At 42.4% G+C, this 24,232-nt stretch overlaps 2 protein-coding genes across 2 annotated transcripts; both read right to left on the reverse strand.

Moving 5' to 3' along the window:
* Nucleotides 1-4,422: 4,422 nt before the first annotated feature.
* On the reverse strand, nt 4,423-5,295 carry LOC121781529 (protein FAR1-RELATED SEQUENCE 9-like). The gene is made up of 2 exons (XM_042179258.1): nt 5,230-5,295; nt 4,423-5,139 (listed from the first exon to the last, which is right to left on the reverse strand). The coding sequence occupies exons 1-2, from the start codon at nt 5,293-5,295 to the stop codon at nt 4,423-4,425; spliced, it is 783 nt and encodes a 260-aa protein (XP_042035192.1).
* Nucleotides 5,296-5,304: 9 nt separating this feature from the next.
* LOC121781530 (protein FAR1-RELATED SEQUENCE 5-like) lies at nt 5,305-8,425 on the reverse strand. Its single transcript, XM_042179259.1, has 4 exons — nt 8,283-8,425; nt 7,089-7,267; nt 5,954-6,646; nt 5,305-5,621 (listed from the first exon to the last, which is right to left on the reverse strand). Exons 1-4 carry the CDS (start codon nt 8,423-8,425, stop codon nt 5,305-5,307), a joined length of 1,332 nt encoding a protein of 443 aa, XP_042035193.1.
* Nucleotides 8,426-24,232: the final 15,807 nt, after the last annotated feature.

Genomic DNA, 24,232 nt, shown 5'->3' on the forward strand with positions numbered 1-24,232 from the left:
GATTGCTGGTTCCTCTGTGGTACTACGGGACATAACTCACCATTTGATTACTTGGTTGCCTACCCTGGTTGCCATACTAAGGAGCTTGGTGTTGGTACCCCCATTCTCCTTCTTGTTGTCGGCTTGACCAGTTAGGTTGTCCTCCACTTGACCATACCCTTGAGGTCCACTTGGCCATCCTGCCTGACCTCCATACATTCTATTTCCTCCTGTGTTTGGTCTATCCAAGATTCGGGCTGGCCAGTTGGACTGCCCGTCGAAGGGTTGTACTTGTTGAGTTGCGGTTAGTTATGGCTGGCTTTGATTCTGATCAGTCCATCTAAAGTTGGGGTGGTCCCTCCACGGATCATCTCTCTGCTTCCCCTGGATCCAGTTGCCATTTGTGTTCCAGTTGCCTACTGCGTTCACTTTCTCTACCTCAGGGGGAAATTCACAGTAATAGTAATGATGTTCTTCTGGAGGTAGCGACTGCGGTACGTACTGTGTCTCCTTTGGTGCAGGTGGTGGCGGTGGTCTCGTTTTTTCTACTGCTTCCAGCAGTTTCTTCTCCATCTGCTCGAATCGAGTCTCCAGCTTTTCATCGTTGCGCGCCTCTGCTGCGTGCACTGCTCCTCTCCTGTACTGCCCTCGAGAGGTTTCATACGACCGCTTAGCCTCAATCAGCCTCTCCAAAATATTCTTAGCTTGGCTAAAAAGGGTTTTTGAGAAATCCCCTTGTGCTGCGAGGTTGAGGTCGTTTTTGCTATCCACCGTGAGTCCGCCATAGAAAATCGAGTAGATTTCCTTCTCTCCTAATTTGTGGTTAGGGCATGCTTGAAGCAGCCCTTGGAACCTATCCCAGTACTGGACGAGGGGCTCGTCGTATTCCTGTCTGGCTTCTGTAATTTCCCTTTTTAGGGCACTTGTTTTTGATGTTGGAAAGAAACGATCGAGGAATATCATGCGAAACTCAGCCCACGTTCTGATGGATCCTTCCGGCAACCTTGACAGCCAGACACCCACATTCCCCTTTAAGACAAAAGGAATAGCTTTGAGTCTGTAATCTTCGGATGTGGACCCAGCTGGCACGGGCTGAATAACACAGTACCGGCAGAATTCGTCCAGAAAAGCATACGAACATTCCTTTTAAGGGCCATAGAAGTGGGACAAGACGGCCAGTACTCCTGATTTGATGGCAATGGTCCACATCCCAGGAGTAGAGGTGATGGCATGCGTGGGCTCTCTCTCATCATGAGCATGTAGAGAACCGATCCCCGAGTCGTCGATGACAACGGCCATCTCTGCTTCCGTTTGTTCTGGTGGTGGTGGTTGTGTTTTCTGCTCGGTGGCTGTTGCTGCTTCTAATGCGGCTCTGCGACGAGTGATGACAACATCGGCTTCCTAGACTCTCCACTGAGTGTTAGTTCTTCTGTATATCAAGGGATGATTCCAGTAATCGCCTTGGTGGTACCTTCTCATCAACAGCAAAAACAAAAAATGAGAAACAAAATTATATACACCTACGCACTACGCACTACGCACAAACATAAAGTAACACCATGCTTCCCTGGCAACGGCGCCATTTTGGAGGGACTAGGAAAGAGATCGAAAATGCGAATAGAATGCGGATCAAGTTATAGGGAGTGATAACCGATTGGATCAGTTAGCAAATGTCGTTGCCACTTAATCAATGCACTCTAGCTCTCGCCCTTTCCGCCTTGCCAAAGTAATTTATAACTCCCAATTTTGCACAACTTTAACAGTAAAACGGGAAGTTCGGGGTTGACCCCACATGGAAGTTGGTGTGTCGAGTGTGTGAGTAGTGAACGGGGGGGTTGGCTGCTGCCACGCTTTAATTTGGGAGTTTTAACTACTGTTTTAATCTAGACAAAATTTAAACTAACTAGCTTGATCAACGGAATTCTAACTACTGGGTCAAGTGAATTGTAGGAAACAACAGAAAAGTAAATGCGCGGATTTAAAGCGAAAATAACTTGATTAAACTAAAAACTGATTACAGCGTGAAATTAAAATAAGCTAACACTTGGAATCTAAGAAAGCGGTAAACTGAGAAGAATCTCAGCGGGAAACTTAAGTCACGCTAACAGAAATGAGTATTCTGCAGCGCTCCCTTTGGTCGCCCTTCTAACTAAACTATCTAACTAAGCTAGAGAATTAAACTAAACTAAGCTAGAGAGCTGGACTACACTAGATAACTATGCTAAACTAAACTAGGCGGAAAGTAAAGTGTCTCTTCTTTTTCTTGTGGTGGCACACCCTCTATTTATAAGCTCGATTCGGCCTCCAGCTGGATAACGATCTTGTCAGGGAATATTCACTCATTCTGAGAATGAGCGACTCATTGATTGCTACGTGCTGTTCTTCTAGAATGTCGACGTTTTTTGGTAACAAATTCGTGACTCAGCTTCGTCCTTGCGTCTCATATTCCAGCACGTGTTCCCTTCTAGAACGTCGTCCTTGATAACAGAATGGTGCGTTGTATCCAGCTCATTTCCTCACGTGCTCTTCTTCCAGAAGCCCGTGGTCCCCTCCTAACTGCTTGATCGCTCCCCTTGATCAACTCCCCCGATTCTGAGCCTTTTATCGCCTTTGTACTTGCTTGATCAGGTCAGCCTTGAAGCCTTGGTCAAGTGGTAATTCTGCACATTTAACACTTGTTTTGCGCGATAAACCGATCAAGTAGCATGTATTTCACCCATAAATCGATGCATGAAATAGGCCCTATCACCTGTTACTTCAATTTTCAGATTGTTCATAGTACTTCATTTGTATACTCTATTACTTCATTCATGTTGCTTTTTATTTCATTCAATAGGTGTTGTTCCCCATATGTGCAAATCAGCATTATTATGCTGTTTGTTTTTGCTTCAAGAGAAATGCTATTGCTGTAATAGACAATTTTACAAACGGGGATGACAATAACCTCACAATAAATTATGGTCACATTCCAGAAACATTGGTTCGTATTCTTCTCTTATGTTTGAATTTTATAACACATACATACGAATGCACACAACTATAAATGACATGTATTTGTTTTGTACACGTAGAGATCATACTTTTGTCACTTCCTCACCAAGAATGGTCTCCACGCATATTGTAAGATAGTATCCAACTCCAAAATGCAGAGATTGAAAATGCCATGGAGGACAGTTGATAACGTTGAAGATTGTGGAGTATTTCTAATGCGGCATATGGAAACGTACAAGGGTGAGCGAGAAGGTTGCTGGAATTGTGGCTTGAAGAAATCAAGTTCAGGTGTCCTTCAGAGCTAGAGGGCTAAATATTGTTCGGCGCTAATGTTAGCCGAAAATAGCCATGAAAGCTTCAACAACAAAATTGTTACAGGAGCGTATTACGAAGAGGAAAGCAAACACATTGAAATTGATGTTGAGAAAATGATTGCGGCATATTTAAAGAAGAAATGATCATTTTAGCAGATCAAATTTTGTATTCGACATACATCTGTTATGAGCATTGAATAAAGTACCACGCGTTTTAATGTTGTTCATTATTAGACTATACTACTGCATTGGGTAACAGATTTAGTTCATTTCAGAAATCTTAGTTCATTTCAATGATCTATTGACAAATGGAAAATATTTCATATAAAGTTAGATTAATAATCTATTCCTACAATATATCTTGTTTATTCTATTTAAGCTTAGAAAAAGTCTAAACAAATTCAAATTCAAAATGTAAATAAAGTAAGAAACAACATGATTGAAGTACAGAAGTAAGGGGATGAAGAACATAATTATCCGACTGAAGTAAATTATCCAAATCCTGATATTTAGCCTCAACATCGGATTTTCCTCTTTATATGTTGTTCAATATTAGCCTGTAATGATGCATTGGGTACCATATTTAGTTCATTTCAGAGATCTTAGTTCATTTTTGAGATCTATTGATTATTGATAAGTGAATGACAAATGGAAAATATATCAAAGTAACACTGAGAAAACATTATAATAAATAAGCCATTATAACAACACTTCAGTCTATTCTCTTTATGCTCGCAAAAAGTTTTAACAAATTCAAATTCAAAATGTAAATGAAGTAAGAAACTACAAGACTGAAGTACAAAAGTAATAAAATGAAGAACATAAATATTCGAATGAAGTAATAAAACAACCAGCTTCAACATTGGTTTCTCCTATTTTTCTTGTTATTCTCCTCCTGTATCTTTTCACAATTTCTTGAATCATGCCGACCAACCTCGCCGCATTTTCCACATTTCCGACCAGGCTTGGACATCTCTCTCATTTCCTTCTCAAGCCGAGAAAGACGCCGACCACAACCTTTGGTTTTGACGACATCTGGCGGATGAACATCTATTTGACTAGGGACATGTGATCCATAAAAATTCTCAATCATTAATCTTTTTTCACTAATTGACAACACATTTCCCTCACCAAGTACTTATTTTCTCCCTTCAGCCATAATTTGTCTAAATGCTCGAATTTTATCACCATCTCCTTCAATAAGCCGTGCAATATCATAAAAATCTCCATGCATATCCCTATACTCCTGCTTCGTCTCATCCACAACAATAAATGTTTCAATATCATCATCAAACCCACAATAAACAGCCTTGACAAATTTAGACTTCAACCAGCGTCCTCCATGTAACTCATTAGGGATTAATTTAATTTTTTTGTTTCTCAAGACCCAAAAAATGTGACTGCATACAAGCCCAATCCTCCCAAACATCTTACAACTACATGCATATGAATCAAAAGATGTGGAGTATGACACAGTCCAGTTCTTCGAGAACTTGTCGTTGACTACATAAATCTCATTCTCACCAATGTTTGACACTGTCACCATAGTCACATTGTCAACTGCTTCCTCAATCTCACTTTGAATTAGTTTGAAACCACTATCACTATATATTGTCGAAGCATGCTTCTCGAGGGCTGAATTTGTTTTCAAAGTTGGAATTGTGTTAAAATCCAAGTATTCTAGCCTATTGTTGTTGCTCCTTTGGCCATCCAATGCATTGTTGTAATTCATAAGAAATTCAACAAGATTAGAACGAGACTTGGAGTACCTCTTGAAGAATATATTCTGAGATTCAGATATTGATGTGGTCTTTATTAGTGAACTCATTGGAAAATCCCTAAAGAATACAGGCACCTGCAGTTCTTTAGTTAACAAATATACTTCAGAATAATGACAGAAATACTTCAGCGTATAGAAAATATGTTTCCAAAGAAGGATACATACCCAAAATTTTCGTGAGGCAAACATCGAGGAAAACCACTCATTGTCCTTAAGCCCATATTTTTCCATTACTTTATTCTATTCTTCATCAAATTCTTCAGGCTCTATCAACTCATACCACACACAATTGTTTAAATCCTTTTTCAAGTCTGCATTGCCAAGTAGATTCTTTGGTAAATTTTCCACAACCTTGAACATGATGTGCCACATGCACCATCGATGTCTTGTATCAACAAGGACTCTTTCCACAGCAACCTTCTGATCAGTAATGATCAATTTTGGTGCAGAACCCATACATTTGACAAAACGTTCAAACAACCATGTGAAGGAATCAGCATTTTCTTTAGATAATAAGTCTGCACCAAATGCTACAGGTCTCCCATGGTTGTCTTTTCCTGTGAATGGTGCAAATATCATGCAGTACTTGTATTACATCAATTCATCAAAAAGGATGTTATAAATAGTTCATTCTTTAAGGTATAATACTTCAGACATTAAGAGTTTTACTCTCCTAGTAAGACTTCTAAATACTTCTGCACTCACATCATTCCAGGGGACTATTAATTCATTATTGACTATTACTAGTACATTCTGTTGAGTTATTGCATTAATTCGGTAAATGTTTCATGCATATGCAAGTTGATCACATCAATAATCATATCATTATAAACAACATATTGTTTGTACCTATTAGTTGAATAGGTTGTGTCAAACGATACTATATCACCGTAGAGATGGAAATTCTTCTTAGCAATGGGGTCACACCAGAAAAGACGAGTGAGCATATCCTTAGAGTTCACCTCAAAATCATAGGTGAATGCTGGACAATTCTCTTTCTTCCGGCTCATCTCATTAAGTACCATTTGTGCATCTGCCCCACTAGTATATGCTCTCAAGTCGTGCCTATAGTTTCTAACTTCTACAACCGTGCAACCAACATAATCCAGCCCACCAAGAACCTCATTCAACAACTTAAAAGTCAGTGTAGGGCCTATGTTTGCACTTGCACAATCTAGAATAAATTTCTGATGCAATAGGTCAATGTTGCGATTCAGCCTCATGAATCGCTTATGGCGTAACTCCACCATATCATGATTATGTATTTCATCAAATTGATTGACAACATAACTAATTCCTTTACAAAACTTAAAAGCAATTTTAGCCTTGCAAAAACACTTCCTAGAAGAACGTCTACGTTTTGACTCATGCCCTTGCATTTTCATTTTCCTCTGACCTTCTCTACTGCACACAACATACAACCATGTGACATGATCCCCCTTCTTTTTGGATTCATGTTTAAGAGTGTCAAACCTAACATGTCGTGCATACTTATTACAGAACTCAGTAGCATCATCAAGTCTAAGAAAAATATGTCCAATGTAAGGCTTTAGCTGGGATGGACAATCAGGTAAGTATGACACTTGTTATAAAACATACAAACTACTGTTAGTGGAAAATTTAAACAAAACAAAACATATTCATTCAAACAAGAACAAAAGTTCAGTTTTACTATTTATTACTTCATAGTAACAACAATTTAGTTCATTATGAGTACAGATCGCATATACACTACAATAATATCAGCATTTAATATTCACCAAGAACAGAAGTTCATTTTAACTTGTTATTACTTCAGGATAAATAAAATTTAGTTCACTATGAGTACAGATCGCATATACACTACAAACATGAAAAAATATTTATTTTACTTCATTATTTTTAAGCACATGGATCGACTTTCCAACGTTCCAACGTAGTTTTAAGCTCATTTTTTGACATTTAATTCATTAATGATCTTTTTACACTACAAACATGAAAAAAAACGAAGATAACACATTGCTCAATTAGAAAAAGTCATCAACCTTCAACTGCGGTATTATTTGATTCTGGCTCTGAATCCGAATCTGAATCCGTATCAAAAAGAGAGCCTCCTGGATATCTAAGATCATTCATAATCGATCCATCATTGATCGATGTAGATCCTGTTGATGTAGATCCTAATCTGTCTTCAACCGCAGAATTTGTTGAAGTAGATCCCAATCTATCGATATTCTCCATGAGAGTCAGAATATTGAGAAATTGAAGCAGAATTTGTGAATTAAGGTCCAGTAACTTTTGATGAGCCCGAAACGAATGCAACACTGCAGCGTGAATTGAACGTGAATATTGCGAAATTGAATTGAACGTGGAATGAAGAAGATCCATCCAGATCGTGAATGGCAGATTGAAGAAGATCGACACAGAGCAGATCGTGAATTGCGAGAGAATTGAAGAAAATTGCGTGAAAATTCAAAGAGAATCACGTTATGTAGGTTAAGAATTGATTTCCTAAAATACCCCTCAACAAGTGTTTATTGAATAAAATATTAAGTTAATTGCAATTTAATCCTAACAACAAGATCAAAAAAATGAAGGGCCCTAATTTGGTCTCTAGTTCGGTCTTTAAAATTGGTTCGACATTGTTCACTTATAGGGGTGTGATAAACTACAAACCCTATATAATACAAACTATATAAACTTTAATCCTACTCACTTAATACAATTAATCAGTGGTTAATATAAGAGATTTTTCTAATGTCAACATTTCCTACAACTCTGTACACTCCGTTGACATCGAACAATCAGAATTTGTACACCCCCGTTGACATAATTTGTACACCCTGTTGACATCAGCCCCTGTTGACAGAATTTGTGCACTCCGTTGACATCAGCCCCCCTGTTGACATAATTTGTACACTCCGTTGACATCAGCCCCTATTGACATAAGCCCCCGTTGACAGAATTTGTACACTCCGTTGACATCAGTTTGTATAGTTGTATTATAGAGAGTTTATATTTGATCACACCTTTATATATATATATATATAGGGTAGTGATCTATGGCAAACACATCTTAACCAAATAACTAGAGAACAAATAATAGCCACAAGATCAAAAAAATCAAGGGCTAGTATTAATTTTCGAATTTAATGAGATATTAGTTCTCTCAATCACAAATTTACTCCACAATAACAAGGCGGGGGTATAATTGTCACTTCACAGACAAAATTACAAACATGGAGATGGAGGGGAGCACGCTGTTGGGCGTGGTGGAGCTGAACGAAGGCGTGTCGGATCTGGAGACGAAGGCGACGGCGATGAGCGGGAAGGCGAGTAGGAGGATGAGGCCGCGGAGGAGGCTGTCGACCTCGATCGCCATGAGCATGAAGTAAGGGAAGGAGGAGCAGGAGATCAGGAGCGTTCCGTCGAGATCCGCCGCGATTGAGTGGCGGTTCGAGCTGGAAAGGTCGCATTTCTAATTGAGGGGAAGCGCGTCGCCGCCGCGGCGGTTTCAGCCATTTCGTCTCTCTCGAAGTTTTGTGTGTGTGTGTGTGTGTGTGAGTGTGGAGAGGTTTATGTATGCATGAATTTTGTATATTAATGAGTGTAGGTGTTTTTATAATTATTTATAATTTTGAATCGGTTTCATATAGTTGCTTTGTTGTTCGTCATTTTATTGGCTTGAACATTTTATAAGATAATAAAGGAACCCATCTATATTGTATTTATATTTTGATGTATTGTATGCGTTATTGTTGGTCAATTTATTTTTATTGAAATGGGAAAAAATTGGTTAACATTAGTAACTATTTACAAATAAGAAGCTGAATAACTAATGACGTTGCTAAAGTAATTGTGATGTGTTATAAATCATGCTAAGAGTGAAGTAAAATAATGCTAAGAGTGATGTGTTTTGTGAACAAGAGTGAAGCAAAATCATAATAAGAGTGATGTGTTTTGTGAACAAGAGTGAAGCAAAATCATAATAAGAGTGACGTGTTTTGTGAACAAGAGTGAAGTAAGTTCATAATAAGAGTGATGTGTTTTGTGAACAAGAGTGAAGTAATATCATAATAAGAGTGACGTGTTTTGTGAACAAGAGTGAAGTAAAATCATAATAAGAGTGACGTGTTTTGTGAACAAGAGTGAAGTAATATCATAATAAGAGTGACGTGTTTTGTGAACAAGAGTGAAATAAAATCATAATAAGAGTGACGTGTTTTGTGAACAAGAGTGAAGTAAAATCATAATAAGAGTGACGTGTTTTGTGAACAAGAGTGAAGTAAAATCATAATAAGAGTGACGTGTTTTGTGAACAAGAGTGAAGTAAAATCATAATAAGAGTGATGTGTTTTGTGAACAAGAGTGAAGTAAAATCATAACAAGAGTGACGTGTTTTGTGAACAAGAGTGAAGTAAAATCATAACAAGAGTGACGTGTTTCGTGAACAAGAGTGAAGTAAATTCATAATAAGAGTGACGTGTTTTGTGAACAAGAGTGAAGTAAAATCATAATAAGAGTGACGTGTTTTGTGAACAAGAGAAGAGTGACGTGTTTTGTGAACAAGAGTGAAGTAAAATCATAATAAGAGTGACGTGTTTTGTGAACAAGAGTATGAGTGACGTGTTTTGTGAACAAGAGTGAAGTAAAATCATAATAAGAGTGATGTGTTTTGTGAACAAGAGTGAAGTAAAATCATAATAAGAGTGACGTGTTTTGTGAACAAGAGTGAAGTAAAATCATAATAAGAGTGATGTGTTTTGTTAACAACAGTGAAGTAAAAACACGGTTATAGTGATGTTTCTTTGATTTTTTGCTATAGTGATGTATTTTGTTAACATTAGTGAAGTAAAAACATGGTTATAACATAATTGTATTATTGTTAATCAAGAATGGATTTCAGATCATAAAATAGAAAACTTACTGATACAGAATAAAACTACATGAATATCTGTGTGGATGGAGTAACAAAATCAAGCTAATTACAAGTGTAGATGTTAAAAATGTATAAGTACGAGGAAAGAACTCAACATAATTCAATAATACTAATACTAATACTAATACTAATACAAATTCAAATTCATGTAACACGTTGCTTTCGTGTATTGAGTGAGTGTCGGGCGCAACTAGAAACAAAAAAAGTTACTACTATAGTCTACACAATCCAAAGATCTCTCTCTACAGAGACTACAGCAACAGTGAGTGAGCAAGAACAGAAGAAGGTAAACCAAATGGGCAAGGCAAGTTAGATTCGTAAACAGCACGAGTAGTAAAGGCAACGCCATGATCTTGACCCAGTTTTTCAAGCAGCGCAACAGCAACGAGGACTATTTCACCCGCCACCGTTGAAGTTATTTGTTTGGGCCTGCCTCTCGACTCTAATGTCGAATGACTAGACTCAGGAGTAAGCAAGTGTGCACATATGAGAATTAATACAAGGCTCGGTCCAGACACAACGCTCCTTAAATCCACTGGATCACTGGGTCCAGGAACTCAATAGAACTACAGTGTTTTTGTCGTTGGACACACTCGACTCCCCTTCAAAAATAAATCCCTCAACCCGAATACTATGAATTAGTATAGGGAAGTGGGGTCGATCCCACAGAGATGGATTCGCAGGGTAGTGCTAAGAGACTATGGAAACAAACGGCTGCTGCCACGCAAAGGGGTTGAGATTTTAACTAACACTAGATCTAGGCAAGAAATGTAAACGCTAGACCTAGGACACAGAAAACTTACTGGAATCAGACATCAAATCCGAAAGACACAATCACTTCCTTGACTGAGCAAATAACTAACTGATTGAGACTAGGCAGAAAGAATAAAACAGCGGGGAACATGATTCCAAATATAGCAGGTACGGTAAAAAGCTGCAGATAACAGATCAGCTCCAGCTAGCTTCGCATGCAAAGTTCCTAACAGATTCAGAAACGCAAATGCAGAAAACAGAGCATACTCCCAGATTCGAACAGAATATAGAAATTGGGATGCCGGAAACTTGCTACGAATCGGAAATAAACCAGATCTACGTAAACTAGGCGGAATGAAATGAAAACACGTAAGCTAGGCATGAAATTTAAACACTCCTGCTCAGAATCACGTCGGACACTTAATCCACTCCGGATCCAAGCAATCCAAACTCAACAATCAACTAAATCAACTCCATAACTCCGATTCTAACAGATCTGCTCCGATCACCGCCAAATTCAATCAATCAAGAACAATCTGCAAACAAGTCACAAACTCCAGCAAAACCCAACCTCCGATTCATCCAAAAACAGAACCATTCTTCAGATCCAAACGAAAAATATCAGGAAATAATCAGAAACCAACTGCAAAAAAAAATAAACAACTCCGACAATCCAACTCGAAATCAAGCGAACTCAACCAGCAAACCAGAAATGAACACAATAGACATAAGCGAAAGTAAAAATCCGGAATAAAACAGGAAATATTGGTTAACAAAAGAAAACCGAGCTTCGAACAGTGAAGCTCGGCGGAATCAGTGTAAATAGCAACGGAAATGTAAATTGTTTCTTCGCCCTTGAACTAGGACGGTGTTACAACCCTCGAACCACTCTTGGAAAGCTAAAACGTGAACCCCAGCCAAGTGCTAACTGGAATCTCTCGCGAATTTAGAGTCAAGTGTGTGGAAAGGTGAATCGAGCAAGGGGCTGTTAGTGAGGCCTCCACCCGAGAAGGTCCCTCCAGCCTGCATGCTTCTCCCTTTTATAGATGCGGACATAGCCTTCTAGAGTTTTCGTAGAAATCCCTATTCTACCCTTCAACTCCGAGGCTTCCTCCGTCTAGCAATTTTCTTCCAATTGTTCACCCTTTCGCCAGTTTCCTAGGACCATGCAAGCGTCCTCTTCTTTTCCTGGATCTGGCGAAAAACTTCACATACCTGACTTAATTCAATGCGTTAGACCCAGTAATTTCATGAAATGAACCCCTAGACCGATGCATGAAATTAGCCTTATCAAACTGCTCACACTTAAACCATGCTTGTCCTCAAGTATGAAAGACAAGAAAATAGGAATAAGGCGAATTTCAATGCATGGTTACCAAGTAAAACTTTTAAAAAAAATGAAAACAAAACAAACTCCTAGACCTAAGCAACTACGGACTTAGAAAAGAAAATAACACAAAGAACAGAAACACAACAAAACAAACAAGCATGAACTAGTTTCGAATTTTTAAGCTACTATCCCCACAAGTTTAAGTTCAATCTGATCGATTACAGTCTTCAAATCTTCCCTCTTCCTTCGTCTGCCTAAACGATCTATCAGTTAGTCAAGATAGCCTATTGATTTCCCATCTGTTAGGTTCGCTCGATCACTCATTCCTCACCAGGGATGTTAGGATAAAAAACGCTCCAAAGTTAGAGTTATACCACTGATGCGTCGGGTTATGAGAGTTTTCTCCCTATTCTTCCTCCTTTCCTATGAATTTCCCTGGGCCAGGCTACGATTTTTTTTTTTCATTTTTTCTGTATTACAACCCCTTTCCCCTGGACTTCGTCCAGCTTATACCTCCGGTTTCTGGACTTCGTCCAGCTTATTCCTCCTTAACCCATTTTTTTTTCTCCTTCATACTCTACTTCCTAAGCATCAAGTGATAGCCCATTGTTTCATGTTAGCTCTAAAAGTGTTTAGGCTTATAACTCTCTTTATAGTAGGGCTGTACAGCTAGGTTATCTAAGGCGTTTTCCATCGTCCTAACTTCATTCAGATCGCATTCGGCTTATTAAGGAAGAAAGTGTCAAAGTTGATCTGCTTTCTCTCTTCAATCACTCTTACTAAGGGGATCTTGCCTTATTATCTAGCTAGCTCATGCGAAGCACACATCCTAAGACACAAAAACGATACTTACTCCCCCCCCCTCCCGCTTCACTCAAGCTTGTCCCCAAGCCATCGTAGTGAAGGGGGAAAAGGGAAGTACTAACAGCAGACTGATAAAGCAAACAACAACAAACACAAATACAAAGCAAAACTTCTCACACTTAGACCGAGCATCGGGCTAAGTGGGAGAAGGCGCAACAAACAAACTAAGGCATGCAAAAAAAAACAAAACACCCCCTTCTCACACTTAGACCAAAAGTTGGGCTAAGTGTAAGAAAGGCAACACATATGTACAATTACAGAGCATGCTGACATATAAGAACACAAACAAAACCGAAAATAAAATAAAAAAAATAAGGGTTACTTGGCTCCGTGGGGGGTTCAATTCGGGGTCTGGCCCCCGCGAGGGCCAGACTTTGGTGGCGCTGTCTGGTGGGTCACCTTAGCTTTCTTTCTGGCTGGCAACTCCGGCTTCTCTTGTCGTTCTTCTGTCGGGCGGGGTATGGCTGTCTTCAATATCACGGGCCGAGAGGGAGATGGAGTAGTCTGGGGCCTCGGGGCATGCGGTGGCTTCTGCGCAGTCAGACTTCCTTGACCTGGCGTTGTAGAATCGCCGCTAGGCTTCGGAAGTTCCTTCGGTGTCTCTGGGAACCTTGCTCTAAGCCACTTTGTCATTGCCATCATCAACTCAACACCTTCCGTCATCTTTTCAGTACATCTGGTCGATGTCGCCACAAGATCAGACATGCGCCCCTTGAGGGCCACCATTTCCTCCCTAACCTTCCGAACTTCTACTCTTATTTCTTCCATCTCCGTTCGTACTCCGACGACTTCCTTCCTCACTTTCTCAGCCTCACTACTATCATTCCCTTTACCCCGCAGGGACACAATTTCAGTCCGAACCATCTTCATTTCTGACCTCATCCAACCAACCTCCTTTCGCACTTCCTCTACTTCTATCATGGCTCCTGCTTCCAAACCAGTAGTATTCTTCACTTCCACCACATCGGATTCCTGTTTCACCTGAGTCTCTGACTGCCCAACCTCGTAAAAGCATACTTCCCTTCCGCGTGCGATCAACAACCCTTTATTGAAAAAATAATCCATGTTAAAAACCTCAGGGGGCGAACACGTCTTTACCTCTCGGCATGCCTTATGGATCTTCATGATCACATTCCTCTGCAGATAAGCTCCGAGCAAGTGGCACGTGTATAGGTACCGGGAAGGATTTGCAGTCACTTGATGGCAGGCTTGGGCTATCCAGTAGCCCAAGTGAACTCTTACCCCCGTAGCCATGCACCATGTGAAGTACAGATCGGCGGTAGTCAGAGCGTTGTTGGCTGTGCCCATTAAATTGTAACTAATAAAAGTCTGGGCAAACCTCAGGACCCTATTTTCGATGTGGTGTGCCTTCGAAAAGCTTGTTTTAAACTGACCCACCCTCGGGTGAGTTAAGAACTCCCATGCGCTTTGCGCTTTGAATCCCGGCGTCATTTTCGGGGGACCAATCATCCTCTCGCTCCACAGGCCTTCATCGTCCTCCGTTCGCGTCTGCAACCCATCCGCAAGGTCCATTCCCGGATGCTCATCGTATGTTCCTCACTGAAAAGTCTGAAATGAATGGAGTCGGCATCCAAATCGGTAGTGGACTTAAATCGGAAGGTGGAAAAGAATTCTCTGGCCAGGTCAATCGGAACCTCGGTAGTACTGTGCTTGAGCAACCAATCGAAGCCTATTGCATCGATATAAGTCCGGAATTCATCGTAGCAAGCAATCGTTTTGAGCTCCGATGAGCTATACATCTTTCCGGACTTAGCGACCTTCCCCTCAGTACTCTTCTCCTTATAAATGGCCGTGCGCTTTGGGTCGTCAAACGTCCTCATTTCATCTAGCAAGCTGTTTGTTATCCACACTTCGGTTGGCTCAAAGTTGAATTCCTCTTCTTGTTCCTCTTCCAAGTTGCTGGACTCAGAAGGGCTCTCGGTTTCTGCGGCATATGGCACCTTAGCTGCCGGCGGAAGTGTGGATTCAGTAGAGTTCCCTCTCGCCTTCTTGGTCGAAGAAGGAGCAATTTGTTTCCCCTTCCTTTTCTTCTCAGCCGCTTGGCGACGTTTCTCCTCATCACTCTCCCCCCTGCCAGGTCTGGGAGAGTTCACCTGTTCAGAAGCTGCGGTCTCTGGACTCAGCAATTCTTCCTCCGTCGGCTCCACAGTTTCATCAATCTCATCAATGAGGCTCCGGCGAGCCCGCCTCCTAGCATCTCTGGGGTTGATCGGCGAGTCGGTCTCCTCTGGGATCTCGGTCAGATCCACAATCATCTTCACCCCGGCGTCAGCGGGTTCCAGGCTAATTTCAGAATTGAGGGCTTCTCCCTCCTTGGACAACAATGGGGTTGCCCCCGAGATGTAAACAGGGGTCTCTACCCCCTCAAATCCTTCTCCGACGTGGGCCTCAGCACCCACCGGTTTCTCAGGGGTATCCCCCTCCACATTTTGTTCAGAATTTAGGGCCTCGTCGCCCCCACCTTCACCAACTATAGGGGCTTCCCCACCCACAAATTCTTCCAAAACAGGGGTTTCCCCCTCAGTTGCAGAGTCTAATCTTGGTTCGCACATAGCCAACAATTCCAACCCTATGACCAAATCTGAGTCGTCTTCACGATTCCCTGCGGTGGTTGGTTCCGGGCTAGGGGTCGTGGATTCTTGAATGTCCTCCGGTTGTGTGGTGGTCTCCGGAGCAACTGTCTCCTCTGGTACGGCAGTGGGTTCCGGAATGGCGATGGCTTCTTGAACGGTTTCAGGTTCGGCGACGGGTTCTGAGATGGTCTCTGGTTGTGGTACACTAGAAGACGGAGCAGCTTGTACGGATTTACCCATTGCGGTTGCAAACATGGCGAATGCCTCCATCGCCTTCTCCGCACCCCGAAATTTCTGGAATAGCTCGGCCATAAACGCCGCCGCCCCAGAGTCGGCGGACCATGAGGTGCTTCCGGTTCCTTGTTTGTTTTCCATGGATGTTGTTTTGGGGAATTTTTGTAAAGAATTTGGGGCAGAATTAGCAAATTAGGGTTAGAGAGAGTAAAAGGGGAGAGGAAATTGGGGATTTTTGTGTTTGTGAATATTGGAGAGAGAATAGGTAACGAGAAATAAAAAAAAGCAAAACGATTTTAGTGTAGGCATGAGAGAGGACGTTTTGGCAGGCGGTTGCAGGTAATGACGCTTGCGACCGTACGCCTCCCCATAAAGTGCCTTTTGAAATCCGAACCGGTGCCAACTCCCTCCAAAATTTTTACTCCACAACTCCTTACCCTTGTGAATTACTTCTGCAAAATCACACTTAGAAAAAAAAACATTAAACTAAAAATTGAAACGCCAGACTCCCCGGGTCTAGGGTATGACAGTATCAAAAACATTCCTTCAGGAGTCTGGTATTTCGAAAATATTTTTGGAAGATTATTTTTTTTCTGATTTGTTTGGGTTTTTCTTGATTTAAAAAAAGCGATTGAATATTTACAATTTATGTTCAAGTGTTCTCAAGATTCCCTAGGTCAGGTCATGCTAAAACTTCTTGGATGCTGGACCTAGGAAATTTCTAAGAACACTCACTTCCCAGATCTATTAGGCGAAATCATGGAGTGCGCGTAGTGGCATTTCGTCCACTACACACATCTCCGAGCTATCCCTAAATACCTTTACCCTATGACCGTTAACAAGAAAAGGAGTAGAGTTTGAAGAACTTCCCTGGATTTCTACAGCTCCATTTGCACGCAGACTCACAACAGTGTATGGCCCAATCCATTTGGACTTTAACTTACCAGGCATTAGCTTGAGCCGGGATTGGAATAGAAGAACCTTCTGCCCGACTTGCAATTCCTTGACCCGGAGGTTCTTGTCATGCCAGAGTATCGTTTTCTCTTTGTACCACATCGCCGATTCATATGACTCCAGCCTTAGCTCCTCCAACTCCTGCAGCTGCAATTTCCTCTCTTCCTCGCAGGATTCGGGTCTCATGTTTATCTCCTTGACCGCCCAATATGCTCGGTGTTCTACTCCCACGGGCAAGTGACACATTTTGCCGAACACAAGCCTATATGGTGACATCCCAATAGGCGTCTTGTATGCCGTCCGGTAAGCCCATAGTGCGTCTCCAAGCCTCTTACTCCAGTCTTTCCTGGACGGATTAACCGTCTTTTCCAGTATCGCCTTTATTTCTCTGTTGGATATTTCCGCCTGGCCGTTGGATTGAGGATGATAAGGTGTAGACAGTCTGTGGTGGACACCATATTTTCTCATCAGAGCTTCAATAGTCCGGTTGCGGAAGTGCGTCCCATTGTCAGATATTATAGCCCTGGGCACTCCGTACCTGTTGAAAATGTTAGCTCTAAGAAACTTTGCTACCTCCTTAGCTTCACACGAGGTGGTTGCTTTTGCCTCTATCCACTTTGACACATAATCCACTGCCACAAGTATGTAAGTGTTCCCGTATGAAGATGGAAATGGACCCATGAAGTCCATCCCCCAAACATCGAAGATCTCACACACAATCACTGGAACTTGCGGCATCTCATCCCTCCTAGATATTCCCCCGGTCTGTTGACACCTCTCACAATTCTGACAAAACTCGAACGCATCCCTATGCAATGTAGGCCAGTAAAAACCACTGTCTAACACCTTCCTTGCGGTCTTCTTAGGCCCAAAGTGACCCTCACAAGCTAGGGCATGGCAATGATTCAGCACATCCCTCTGTTCCCACTCCGGGATACACCTCTGGATTACTTGGTCGGCTCCCATTCGCCACAAGTACGGGTCATCCCAGAAATAGTACTTGGCTTCGCTCTTCAATTTCATCTTCTGGGCCCGGGTCATCCCAGAAATAGTACTTCTCCAGTGACTAAGTAATTCGCCAGGTCTGCGAACCATGGCTCAGCGTTTTGATGGCATTTCCCTTTTTCGACATCCCCTGGACCTGTTAACTCCATAACCTCCGCCCAGCTGATAGGTCGAGGAATTTTTTTCACGTAGTACAAATGTTCCTCAGGGAATGCGTCCGGTATTGCTTCCTCGGTCTCCCCTTGAAATATCCTGCTCAGATGATCGGCTACTTTATTTTCAGTTCCCTTTTTATCTCTAACTTCCCAATCGAATTCTTGCAAAAGCAACACCCAACGGATTAATCTCGGCTTGGATTCTTTCTTCGCCAGCAAGTACTTTATTGCAGCGTGATCAATGAAGACTATCACCCTCGACCCAAGCAAATATGGTCGGAATTTTTCAAAAGAGTACACAACTGCCAACATTTTCTTCTCCGTGGTGTCATAGTTTTTCTGGGCCTGGTTGAGCGTTTTTGATGCATAGAAAATTACGTAACTTTTTCCGTCAACTCTTTGACCTAGCACCGCCCCTACTGCATAGTCACTCGCGTCGCACATTATTTCAAATGGCAAACTCCAATCGGGTGTTCGGATAATGGGAGCCGATACTAGTCTATCTTTCAGTAGTTGAAAAGCCTTTATGCACTCCTCATTGAAAACAAACTCAACATCATTGTGCAGCAAATGAGTGAGTGGCTGAGCAATCTTCGCAAAATCATTTATGAATCTTCTATAAAATCCTGCGTGCCCTAGGAATCCTCTTACCTCCTTCTGGTTCGTCGGGTAAGGCAGTTTTGATATCACCTCAATCTTTGCCTGGTCTACCTGTATACCTTTTTCCGAGACTACGTGCCCTAGGACAATTCCCTCAGGGACCATAAAGTGGCATTTCTCGAAGTTCAAAACCAAATGTTTTTCCTGGCACCTTCTCAATACTCTATCCAAACTAGCCAAACATGAGTCAAATGAATTCCCGTACACAGTGAAGTCGTCCATAAAATCTCGATGCAGTCCTCCAAAAGATCCGAGAAGATACTCATCATACACCGCTGAAAAGTGCCTGGCGCATTGCACAGGCCAAACGGCATCCTCCTGTAAGCATATGTGCCGAAAGGACACGTGAAAGTTGTCTTCTCCTGGTCCTCGGGATCCACATAGATTTGAAAATACCCACTATACCCGTCTAGGAAACAGAAATATTGCTTGCCCGCCAGCCTTTCCAGCATCTGGTCAATAAAAGGTAGAGGGAAATGGTCTTTCTTGGTCGCTTCATTTAACTAGTCTGGTGGGCACCAATTCATTCTTGTCGTTCTTGACCACCTGTATTCCTGACTTCTTGGGTACCATATGGACTGGACTCACCCATTCACTGTCTGGTATGGAATAAATGATTCCTAGGGAGAGTAGTTTCAATACTTCCTTCAGCACTTCCTCCCTCATGTTAGGATTCAATTTGCGTTGAGGATCTCTGCAGGCTTTTGCTCCTTCCTCCAAACGGATGTGATGCATGCACAAATCTGGACTAATTCCTACCAGGTCAGAGAGTGTCCACCCAATAGCCTTCTTGTTTCTTCGGATTACCTTCAGCAGTTCCTCTTCTTGTCCTTCGGTCAAGCTGCTGTTGATAATAACAGGGAAAGTTTCGTTCTCCTCTATATAAGCATACTTTAGGCCTGGTGGAAGTGTTTTCAGCTCTTTCTTGGGAACATCTTTTTCCTGGGGCAGGGGATTTTTCTCTGTTTCTTCCGTAGTCATTCCCTTCCTCGACCCAGCAGAACCTTCCACACTCGCCACATACGGTGTCTTTCTTGACCTAACTAGTTCCGGATTTGCACAGAATTCCAGAATTGCTTCAGCTAACTCCTCATCAGATAACTCACTTGTGTTCATTGCTTGACACCAACTGGCTACCTCTCTATCAATGGCATGACTCATCTCGGAGTTCTCAATCTGTTCCTGCATTAATTCCGTCTCAAGGTGTTCCTGGACCAAAGGGTTAATAACATCTATAGCCTGCAGGTTTTCAACGTCAAGAGGTTTCTTCATTGCCTCATCTATACTGAATGTATATTTCTCCCCATTATAATCAAGGCAAATTGTTCCATCAAAAACATCAATGATAGTTTTAGCGGTACGTAGGAAAGGTCTCCCTAAAAGTACTCCGCCCGACTCAGCAGACTCATTATCACTCATGTTAATCACATGGAAATCAGCAGGGTACAAGAAGTCATGTACCCTGACTATCACATTCTCAAGCACCCCTTCAGGACAGATGCATGACCTATCCGCCAATTGAATCACAACTTTCGTATCTACCATGCCTACCCCAACTAACTTCTTGTATATGGAAAGTGGTAACACGTTTATCGACGCACCTAAATCACACATAGCATGCTCGATTTTCACGTCACCAATAGAGATGGGTAAGGTGAACATACCTGGGTCATTGCATTTTGAAGGCATCTTCCTCTTCTGAATTACTGCGGAGACATTCTCGCCTATCAGAATTTTCCCACTGGGCCTAGCCTTCCCAGCTATAAATTCCTTGATGAACTTGCTAAAGACTGGCATCTTCAGGGCCTGTAAAAATGGCAGATTGATTTCCAACTTCCCAAAAATGTCCATGAAGTCTACCGGTTCTTCCTTCTGTTTCTTGGCTTCCCCCCGACTTGGAAAAGGTTTCAGTCGCTTCCCTGCTCCGGTAGAACTTTCAGCTGATAACTCTCCAGTTTCTTTTCCCACTACCTCATCTTCCAACTCCGGCTCTGGGTCGAGGAAGAATGGTTCGGTCGGTCTAGGCAATTGTTTCTCCAAATCTTTTTCCTCAAGATCATCCTTGACCAAGGGACTTCCTCCCTCCAAGTGTCCGGGTCTGGGGGTTGTATCCTCTTTCTTCTTGCCTTCCTTAGGATCTGTCCCCTCCTTTGTTCTCACCACCGGTCCCTCATATCCTTTCCCGGACCTCAAGGTAATCTGACTTATATTAGCTCTATCAGGTGGCCTTACTGAGGCCGGAATTTTTCCTTCGTTTCCCCGCATGTCACTCAAAGAAGTGGCTATTTGGGACAATTGCTTAGCCAACATATCCATGGCTGCTTTCTGTTCTTGCTGAGCGTCTTGAAGCTTGTGCACTACGTCATTGTTCGATTGCAGGTTGTTTTGCATATGTTGCTGAGAACTGACGAAGTCGTGCACCATATCATCGATACTTTTTGGTGGTTTCGGGGGCTGACTGGGCCCTGGCCCTATACTCAGAGTTGGTCCACTCACTTGATTCTGACGAGCGTTTCCTTGACCGGCTGAAGAGTTATTGTATTGATTTCCTTGGCCCTGGTAATTGTTCTGAAAATTCCTTTGGTGTGGTGGTACATAAGAGTTCCCCTGATTGCTCTGATTTCTGTTTCCCCAGTTTGGGTGGTCTCCTTGGTTACGATTGATCCAGTTGCCCTGCCCTTCTTGATTCCTTCCTGACCAGTTACCTTGTCTTTCGGGCTGAGGTGCAAACTGCTGACTTTGTTGTGGTGCCAGCTGATTCTGTTCATTGTCAGTCCATCTGAAATTTGGATGGTTTCTCCAAGGCGCATCTCTCTGTCTCCCTGGATTCCAGCTCCCATCGGGATTCCAACTTCCCATTGCATTGACCTGGGCCTGATAATCTCCTTCCTGGGTCCCGTAATATTGTTGCATTTGATTATCTCCTGGACCAGGAGATTTCTCCTTCCCTTGTGAAGCCAGTGGAATCGTCTTTTCAATCGCGTTCAAAAGAGCCTTCTCGAGCCTATCAATCCTTGCTTCGACTTTGTCATCTTCTTGTTCTCTCACAGCATGCACCGATCCTCTTTTCACTGCATTCCTAGGGTTATCGTACGCCTTCTTAGCGTCAATCAACTTCCCTAGGATATCTCTTGCCTCACTTCCCCTTTTTCTTGTGAAATTTCCCCCACTCGAGGAGTTCATTAAGTCCTTTGACTCGAGAGTTGCTCCTTCGTAAAACAGAGAGTAGGTCTCTGCCTCTATCATTCGGTGATTCGGGCATGCATCCAACAACCCCTTAAATCTCGACCAATACTGACTCAACGATTCATCGTAATCTTGCTTACACTCTAGTATTTCTTTCTTAAGTGCATTCGTCTTATTGGATGGGAAGAAATAATCTAAGAATTCTAACTTGAAGTCCCTCCACGTGCGGATAGAATCCGGAGGCAACCTCAATAGCCACGTATTAGCTTCCCCCTTCAAGGTAAACGGAATCGCTCGTAGGCAATAATCCTCCTCTGTTGCATCATTCGGCCTCTTCTGAATACCACATAACTTACTGAATTCATTTAAGAACTCATACGGACACTCATTTCTACGCCCAGAGAACGTCGGCAAGATGCCGAGTACGTTTGTCTTGATCTCGATAGTCCTCTGGCGTGGATTCATCACTATAGCTTGAGCTGGTTCTCCATCTAAATGGGCAGTGAGAGAGCCGATTTCTGGATCTGGGTCTACCACCTGCGCCATGACTACTTCCTCTTCTTCCCCTGTTTCTGACTCTGTTTCTGATTCGGGTGGTGATTCTGGATCTTCGCGTCCTGATGACGTCCAGGATTCGTCGCTAGTAAATTCACTCGGAAACGGGCCTCCCGTGGTGAACCCTGATCTGGTGGTCACAGTAGAGACTGTATCCTTAACTTGCCAATCAAACTGACCGTGTTTCCACCCAGATGAGTTGCTCCAGTAGGTAGACCTTGAGCCTCTGCTCATAAACTGCAAACAAAAGAGAAAGAAAACAAATCAAAACTATTTACACCACAGACTCTGAACACTAACACTAAGCACGCCATCCATCCCCGGCAACGGCGCCATTTGAAGTTTTTTGTTTGGGCCTGCCTCTCGACTCTAATGTCGAATGACTAGACTCAGGAGTAAGCAAGTGTGCACATATGAGAATTAATGCAAGGCTCGGTCCAGACACAACGCTCCTTAAATCCACTGGATCACTGGGTCCAGGAACTCAAGAGAACTACAGTGTTTTTGTCGTTGGACACACTCGACTCCCCTTCAAAAATAAATCCCTCAACCCGAATACTATGAATTAGTATAGGGAAGTGGGGTCGATCCCACAGAGATGGATTCGCAGGGTAGTGCTAAGAGACTATGGAAACAAACGGCTGCTGCCACGCAAAGGGGTTGAGATTTTAACTAACACTAGATCTAGGCAAGAAATGTAAACGCTAGACCTAGGACACAGAAAACTTACTGGAATCAGACATCAAATCCGAAAGACACAATCACTTCCTTGACTGAGCAAATAAGTAACTGATTGAGACTAGGCAGAAAGAATAAAACAGCGGGGAACATGATTCCAAATATAGCAGGTACGGTAAAAAGCTGCAGATAACAGATCAGCTCCAGCTAGCTTCGCATGCAAAGTTCCTAACAGATTCAGAAACGCAAATGCAGAAAATAGAGCATACTCCCAGATTCGAACAGAATATAGAAATTGGGATGCCGGAAACTTGCTACGAATCGGAAATAAACCAGATCTACGTAAACTAGGCGGAATGAAATGAAAACACGTAAGCTAGGCATGAAATTTAAACACTCCTGCTCAGAATCACGTCGGACGCTTAATCCACTCCGGATCCAAGCAATCCAAACTCAACAATCAACTAAATCAACTCCATAACTCCGATTCTAACAGATCTGCTCCGATCACCGCCAAATTCAATCAATCAAGAACAATCTGCAAACAAGGACGGTGTAAATTGTAAATTGTTTCTTCGCCCTTGAACTAGGACGGTGTTACAACCCTCGAACCACTCTTGGAAAGCTAAAACGTGAACCCCAGCCAAGTGCTAACTGGAATCTCTCGCGAATTTGGAGTCAAGTGTGTGGAAAGGTGAATCGAGCAAGGGGCTGTTAGTGAGGCCTCCACCCGAGAAGGTCCCTCCAGCCTGCATGCTTCTCCCTTTTATAGATGCGGACATAGCCTTCTAGAGTTTTCGTAGAAATCCCTATTCTACCCTTCAACTCCGAGGCTTCCTCTGTCTAGCAATTTTCTTCCAATTGTTCACCCTTTCGCCAGTTTCCTAGGACCATGCAAGCGTCCTCTTCTTTTCCTGGATCTGGCGAAAAACTTCACATACCTGACTTAATTCAATGCGTTAGACCCAGTAATTTCATGAAATGAACCCCTAGACCGATGCATGAAATTAGCCTTATCAGCCGTTAGATCCTTTTCTCTTCTTAATATTAACCATTAGATCCTATGAATCAATGGACCACATTGATGCTGAAATTCTCAGTCCGCGTTGCATTATAGAACCTAACCTTATGCATTATGGGGGCAATATAGTGAATGGGAGAAATTCGAAGTGGCATATTTTTGACAATTGCGAATTTTCAGGGTTTTGAACGTATCCATCTCTTCAACCTCTCTCATTCATTACTCTCTCAACCTATTCCACTCTACCCACTCCCTCCACTC

This window comes from Salvia splendens, chromosome 20, assembly GCF_004379255.2.
Source record: "Salvia splendens isolate huo1 chromosome 20, SspV2, whole genome shotgun sequence".
Lineage (NCBI taxonomy): Eukaryota > Viridiplantae > Streptophyta > Magnoliopsida > Lamiales > Lamiaceae > Salvia > Salvia splendens.